General features: G+C 45.5%; 1 protein-coding gene across 2 annotated transcripts in view; it reads right to left on the bottom strand.

Moving 5' to 3' along the window:
- Positions 1 to 460: 460 nt before the first annotated feature.
- CHTF18 (chromosome transmission fidelity factor 18) overlaps positions 461 to 8,076 on the bottom strand; it is a 54,397-nt gene continuing 46,781 nt past the window's right edge. Inside the window, exons 20-22 of one of the 2 annotated variants that reach the window (XM_056535352.1) lie at positions 3,828 to 3,956; positions 3,207 to 3,264; positions 461 to 839 (exon numbers count right to left, since the gene is read on the bottom strand). In XM_056535352.1, the coding sequence (XP_056391327.1) occupies positions 706 to 839; positions 3,207 to 3,264; positions 3,828 to 3,956 (321 nt within the window). In that variant the 3' untranslated portion in view covers positions 461 to 705. Of the gene's footprint in view, positions 840 to 3,206; positions 3,265 to 3,827; positions 3,960 to 8,076 lie in introns of both variants that reach the window. The other variant, XM_056535351.1, reaches the window with a different exon arrangement.

Below are 8,076 nucleotides of genomic sequence, written 5' to 3'. Positions count from 1 at the left end.
ATAGGAGCAGTATTATAGTAGTTATATTCTTGTATATAGGAGACCGTATTATAGTAGTTATATTCTTGTATATAGGAGCAGTATTATAGTAGTTATAGTCTTGTATATAGGAGCAGTATTATAGTAGTTATATTCTTGTATATAGGAGCAGTATTATAGTAGTTATATTCTTGTATATAGGAGCAGTATTATAGTAGTTATATTCTTGTATATAGGAGCAGTATTATAGTAGTTATATTCTTATATATAGGAGGCAGTATTATAGTAGTTATATTCTAGTATATAGGAGGCAGTATTATAGTATTTTTTTTATCGTGCATTGCGGTCATGTGTAGTATAGTAACATTTAGCCTAATCTGTCAGCCTGTTGTGGCCCTCTGTCCCGTCCACCGTTCCTCTTGATAAGGCATATACCATGATGTGAGTTTTCTCTATTAATACCATGTTAATTCTTCACACATACAGTATGAATGTATCTTGAAAACAACATAATTCTTATTTTAATAGAAAACACATTTGTAGAAAGTGTCATATGAACATTATCAACAAGTCACCAAGAGGACAACATCCACTGAACAGTTCAGTCATCCAGGATACGGCAGGAATCCAATGGCACAAAATGCAGTAAGGCCCCCAATACGGGACGCTCTGGACATAGTCTCTCCATGGACACACACACTGTACATGTATACACGCCTGCACTCATCATAACAGATCCTTGATGTAAACGTTCCTCCTCACCGCATTGGAAACTCCTTCATTGAATCGGAACCAAACATGGCTGTTCCCCACCGCCGTCCCGATTTTCTTTTCCACACAATCCTCTTGGTTGGTGTTTCCTGTGGAAAATTAACAAGTCCATTAGATACAAACAGTGATTTCTAACCAGGGTGCCTCCAGCTGTTGCAAAACTACAACTCCCAGCATGCCCGGACAGCCAACGGCTGTCCGGGCATGCTGGGAGTTGTAGTTTTGCAACAGCTGGAGGCACCCTGGATGGGAAACACTGAGATACAAACTCAAAGGCAACCGTATTGGTAATAAATCCACCCAGCTTTTCCTGACAGAGATATGAGTAAGTAAATAATGGACTGACTAGAAATGGAGGAGGTTGTTAAAAAAAAACCATCAATAATTCATAGTAAAGACTTCTAACAGTAGAGGGATAAAGCGGCCTAATTTACGTCACCCCTTCCTATATATTAACAGATAATGCACTGCGGGAGGGGGCGCTGCTCTGCTCCGCCATAATGTATAAAGAGACAGCGCCCTATAGAGGCTCATAAGCCGCTCCAAGATACCGGATCAATGCGTATAAAATATGTACGCGCAGCAAGATCAAAGTAGTCGGATGTCTCCTCAGCGATCGCTTCAAGCACTTTATGGGCCTCAGCATAAAAATTTTATAGATTTCTTTCCTAAGAATAGCTGTGAGTGCTAGGAAAAAATGGCCGCCAGCTACAATGGTAAATCGAGGAAGCTTAAAGGGGTACTCCGGTGGAAAACTTTTTTTTTTTAATCATCTGGTGCCAGAAAGTTAAACAGATTTGTAAATTACTTCTATTAAAAAAATAATCTTCTATTAATCCTTCCAGTACTTATTAGCGGCTGTATACTACGGAGGAAATTACTTTCTTTTCTGGCACGACCACAGTGCTTTCTCTGCTGACACCTCTGTCCATGTTAGGAACTGTCCAGAGCAGAAGAAAATGCCTGTAGCAAACCTATGCTGCTCTGGACAGTTCCTCAAATGGACAGAGGTGTCAGCAGAGAGCACTGTGGTCGTGAGAGAAAAGAAATCCAAAAAGAAAAGAACTTCCTCTGTAGTATACAGCTGCTACTAAGTACTGGAAGGATAAAGAATTTTTTTAATAGAAATAATTTACAAATCTGTTTATTTTTCTTGCACCAGTTGATTTAGAATTTTTTTTTTCCCACCGGAGTACCCCTTTAAAATTCCTTGATTTACCATTGTAGCAGGCGGCCTTTTTCCTTTACAAATCTGGCACCAGTTGATAAAAATAAAATAAAAATGTTAATAAAATTCCCCCCGGGAATACCTCTTTAAAGCTTCACCACCTTCAGGATGCGTATAAGAGAGCATGAGTGGGGTGGAGCCTGAATGTCTTTAAATAAAAAGGGGGTGGGGTATAACTAGAACGGAGGGGGTCCCGACATGCAGACAACCACCCTTCCCCAGAAGATAAATTACCTACCGAACGACATGCTCGACTGCAGCTCCATTCATTCTCCATATGGCTTCCATACATTACCGAGCGCTGCACTGGGCTATGCCCAAAAGCCCTATAAAGAGTGAATGAAGCAGCGGCTGCGCATGCCCATTGCCGCGCAATTCGCCTGATCATCTTTTTCTCCTGATTGTCGGGGTTCCCAGCAGTCGGACTCCCACTAATCACCTAGTTTTTACCTACCTTGTCTACAGGAGATAAATAAACAAATCACTTACCATAAGAAGCGATAACGCAGAACAAGAACAGTTTTTTTTTTTTCTGTGCAGCCGATTGCCCTTTATTGTTCGCTGTTATCAGCCAATTCAGAGGCTGCTCGGTAGTCAGATGATCGCTGCTTTATGTCGCATATCTCCGCTGTCTGTACATTTACATCCACTGGTCCTGCCCTTTTTAAAGGGGTACTCCGCCCCTAGACATCTTATCCCCTATCCAAATGAGAGAGGATAAGATGTCAGATCGCCGGGGTCCCGCTGCTGGGGACCCCGGGGATCGCTGCTGCAGCACCCCGCTATCATTACTGTGCAGAGCGAGATCGCTCTGCACGTAATGACGGGCAATACAGGGGCCGGAGCATCGTTACGTCACGGCTCCGCCCCTCGTGACGTCACGGCCCGCCCCCGTCAATACAAGTCTATGGGAGGGGGCGTGGCGGTAGTCACGCCCCCTGCCATAGACTTGCATTAAGGGGACAGGCCATGATGTCATGAGGGGCGGAGCCGGGACGTAACGATGCTCTGGCCCCTGTATTGCCCGTCATTACGTGCAGAGCGAACTCGCTCTGTGCAGTAATGATGGCGGGGTGCCGCAGCGGCAATCCCCGGGGTCCCCAGTAGCAGCACTGCGGCGATCTAACATCTTATCCCCTATCCTTTGGATAGGGGTTAAGATGCCAGGGGCGGAGTACCCCTTTAAGCTACAGACTTACTGTCCTGCAACTTAGGGAAGGATTCTTACCTGTAACTGTAGAGGTCACTTTCTTTACAATTTGTCGACCAAAGAAATCTTTTTCAGGCTGCATTCAAACACAAAAAAATTTGATTTAGCAACTTATTGTACAATCAGTACCCCTCCACCCCCCCCACAGCTCTCCAGCTGTTGCAAAACTACAACTCCCATCATGCCCTGACAGCCGAAGGCTGTCAGGGCATGATGGGAGTTGTAGTTTTGCAACAGCTGGAGAGCCACAGGTTGGGGAACCACTGTTCTAAATCCTCCTAAGATACCCACTAGAGATGAGCGAACTTACAGTAAATTCGATTCGTCACGAACTTCTCGGCTCGGCAGTTGATGGCTTATCCTGCATAAATTAGTTCAGCCTTCAGGTGCTCCGGTGGGCTGGAAAAGGTGGATACAGTCCTAGGAAAGAGTCTCCTAGGACTGTATCCACCTTTTCCAGCACACGGGAGCACCTGAAAGCTGAACTAATTTATGCAGGATAAGTCATCAACTGCCGAGCCGAGAAGTTCGTGACGAATCGAATATACTGTAAGTTCGCTCATCTCTAATACCCACCGCAGAATCTGTATAGGAAATAAATGCACATAGTTGTGGACGGGAAGGTCTTGTTTCTCCTACCTTCTCCTCATACGTCGCCTTCTTCAGGATACTTTCCAGCCGCTGCTCATGGTTCAGGGCCGCAGGTTTGGCAGGAGGTTTGGCGGCGGCCTCCGTATCAGGTTTCGCTTCTGTTTTGTCCGTTTTATCCTGCTACAAAAGACACGTATACAAAAGTGGTCAAAGTTGGGGTCTAAATCAAGCCCATCCTGTAGCAAAATAAAGCAGCGTTGGCACGTTCCGGCTTCTTCTCTAGTGAACGTTTCTGTCAGTGCCGCCCGGGTTCACATGGCTACATTTAAAGCTTAATGGGGTACTGCGTCCCTAGACATCTTATCCTCTCTCCTAAGGATAGGGGATAAGATGTCTGATCACGGGGGTCCCGCGAACTCCCTGCTGCACCCGGCGTTGGTTTAGAGCATCGGGTGCTCGTGACGTCACGTCTACGCCACTCAATGCAAGTCTTTGGGAGGGGGCGTGACGGCCATAGACTTGCATTGAGGGGGGGTGGCAGTGAAGTCATGAGCCTCCATTCCGGATTATCAGTCATCCAAGTTCTCTCCGTGCACCGGATGTCTGAGGTCCTGCAGCCAAGATCGTGGGGTCCTCAGCAGCAGGAACCCCCCCCCCCCCCCCCCCCCCCGCGATCAGACAGCTTATACCCAATCGCCTGCGCGATCTTCAGCTCCCAGTTTGGGGAGACGCAGGCCGTGTCTACCTGCGTTAGAGCTGTATATGGCGCAGGCGCACAACTTTCAGTTTACACTTTAAGGTCCACGGAAACTTGGAGCTTCAGTGTTGGTGACGTCACACCACGCCCGCTCCATTCATGTCTATGGGAGGGGGTGTGGCAGCTAGTACGTAGCCCTCACGCCTCCTCCCATAGACATGAATGGAGGGGGCGTGGCAGCTGTAGTCGCGAGTGTTTTGCTCCATACACGGATGATCATGGTGCCATGCCGGGATCGCAGGGGTCCCCAGCGGCGAGACCCCCATGATCAGACAAAAAAGGATGTTTTTTTAGCTGGAGTACCCCTTTAATATCCCACAATGCATCCTGTATCTCTGAGTGACAAGAGGCCACTTGCTATGGACCCCATCACCCCTCTAATTCTGCATTCTGATAATATCCAAATTGCGGGGGATCTCTGCGCCAAATGCTTTATACTCAGAATATATACTGTCCGATATACATATCGTACGACACCTGTAGAGAACCAGAACATGATGTAGGCAATTCTGCACTTTGAGGAGATCACCCAACTCCTCGTGCGATTTCATCAGCCTCCGCCGCTCAGGACGTTCCCGTAGATGCGGAAGGTCTTAATGAGAAGGGCTATGACCCCCCCCCAGGTCACTTACGTTCTTCATTGCCTCGGTATCTGAGATACAATGTAAACACGCGGCCTTATGGGGCTGGAATGTTACTCCACTGTGAGCCTTCAGGGAGCAACGTTGTGTCCCGGGGGTAAACACAGTAATAATGACTGCTACAAGGTAACCAAGGGCTTAATCTCCCATAATCCAGTGCGCTCAGCACAAAATGTAATGAGGGGGAAAAAAAAGCTACTTACGTCAATACAAATCCCAAAATGATACCTTACTGTACCGACCATTGCCACTAGGGGCAGTAGTGAACCCGGCCATACAGATCTGAGAAAAACTGTTAGCTCTATTATGGACATTTATCAACGGGTTTAGTCAGGTTTTCTTTACTATAATTGTCTCAAAATTGTCGCAACTGCGACTACACGATTTTTCGTGCGACATTTTGACTGGAAAGCGAGAAAAGCAAGTTTTCCTAAAATTTACTATGTAGTAATAATTTTAAAATGGACTACGGGTAGTCAGGTATTTATTAACTGCGACAGTCGCAACTGCGCAAAAAAAAGTCGCAACAGCGTTAAAAATTGACTAAATTTACTCCAGCTCAAACATGGAGCAGAAAAAGCTACTACCAAAGTAAAAAAGGAAAAATTGCTTACGTGAAAGAAAATTATCAACAGGCTGAAACCAGTTGATAAATACGTCGCACATAAGCAAAAAAAAAGTAAGGAAAAAATTACTAAAAAAAAGAATACATAAGCAAACATTGATAAATGTCCCTCTATAGCCACAATGATTGTGTGTCTGGGTTCACACGGCCGTTTGCATGCGACCCGTTAAAGCGGTACTCCACTGGAAAACATTATTTTTTTTATTTTTTTTTTACAATCAACTGGTGCCAGAAAGTTAAACAGTTAAAAATTACTTCTATTTAAAAATCTTAATCCTTCCAGTACCTATCAGCTGCTGTATGCTCCACAGGAAGTTCTTTTCTTTTTTAATTGCTTTTCTGTCTGACCACAGTGCTCACTGACCCCATAGAAAACCTCTCCTGCTCTGGACAGTTCTTGACATGGACAGAGGTGTCAGCAGAGAGCACTGTGGTCAGACAGAAAAGAAAATTCAAAAAGAAAAGAACTTCCTCTGTAACATACAGCAGCTGATAAGTACTGGAAGGATTAAGATTTTTTTTATAGAAGTAATTTGCAAATCTGTAACTTTCTGGCATCAGTTGATTTAAAAAAATAAAAATAAAATTCCAGCGGTGTACCCCTTTAGGACCCAGCCCATTTTCACCTTAAGGACCAAAGCATTTTTTGCACATCTGAAGACTGTCACTTTAAGCATTAATAACTCTGGGATGCTTTTACTTGTGAATTTGATTCCAAGACTTTTTTTTCGTTGACATATTCTACTTTAACATAGTGGTAAATTTTCATCGATACTTTCATCATTACAATGTTACTACTGATAGGCCAATTATGTTCCCAGAATGATGACCCAGAGCATAGGGAAAACTAAAAAATATGCCCGCCCCAAACCCTATGCTCTGAATCATCATTCTGGGAATGTGACGTGTGTGGCCGTCCCTAACCTGTTGCCTCAAATGCGCACCCGCTCAGGTGGGGAGAGAGCGCTGCGCATTTGAGGCAACATAAAAAGTCCCCGATGATAGTGACTCAGTGACCTATGACCCATTTTTGAAAAAAAAAAACCCCAGAGATCTTATCAGGTTTTTTTTTCTTTATAAAAGAGTTTTTTGGGGCAATTAGGTGGTTTACGGGTTAAAATTTGGAATGTACTCTGGACTTGGTACATTCGGGTCAAATTATGGGAAATTATAATAAAAAGGGAAAATTTTGTACTGCATGGAAGTGTGATACTCCCTGAAGCAGTTTTTAATGCAGAGGCCCGGATGATCAGGTGTCACATTGATAGGTGTTGTCCTTCCGTATCCCCTCCTGTAACACACTCTGCATTTTTTCTGGGATCGCCCCGTCTTTCCACTGTGGGGGACCTCACCTGGAAAGTGTTGGCCGGGGGCGATCCTGGCACCTATAACTCCAGACCCTTGGGAAGTCCGGCCTGCTCTTTCCCGGTCGCCAAAGATCAGGACCTTTAGGACTTCTTCTTGGTACTGGAGGAATGTCCCTGTGTTGCCAGCGTACTGGGATAGTACAAAAGAGTTGTAAATGGCAACCTGTACCAAGTAGACCGCAACTTTTTTGTACCATACCCGTGTTTTCCGCATGGCGTTATATGGCTTCAGGATTTGATCAGAGAGATCAACTCCCCCCATATACCGATTGTAGTCCAGAATACAATCGGGCTTGAGGACCGGTGTTGTGGTACTTCGCACAGGGACAGGTGAGCTGCCGTTACCATGAATAGTGGTGAGTAAAAGGACATCCCTCTTATACTTCACCAACAACAGGTTATCATGGGTCAGGGTACGGGACTCACCCTTGGGAATAGGCGTCTTAACAAAATTTAGAGGGAGGCCTCTCTGGTTTTTCCGCACGGTCCCACAAGCGGACGTGGATCTGGCGGAAAGGGATGTGAAGAGAGGGATGCTGGTATAAAAGTTGTCCACGTACACGTGGAAACCCTTATCCAGCAAAGGGTGCACAAGGTCCCAAACGATTTTCCCGCTAACACCCAGAGTGGGGGAACAATCTGGGGGTTCAATACAGGAATCTCGTCCCTCATACACTCTAAACTTGTAAGTGTACCCGGAGGTATTCTCACAGAGTTTATAGAGCTTCACGCCATACCGCGCCCGCTTGGAGGGAATATACTGGTGGAAGATGAGTCTCCCCTTAAGAGAGACTCATCTACCGAGAGGTCCCTGAGCGGTACGTAGACCTCCAAAAATTTGGCCCCAAAGTGATTGATGACCGGCCTCACTTTGTAAAGCCAGTCATGGGCGGGATCACTTTAGGGG

The sequence above is a fragment of the Hyla sarda genome, chromosome 8 (assembly GCF_029499605.1).
Source record: "Hyla sarda isolate aHylSar1 chromosome 8, aHylSar1.hap1, whole genome shotgun sequence".
NCBI lineage: Eukaryota > Metazoa > Chordata > Amphibia > Anura > Hylidae > Hyla > Hyla sarda.
This window is presented reverse-complemented; position numbering and strand designations above follow the sequence as displayed.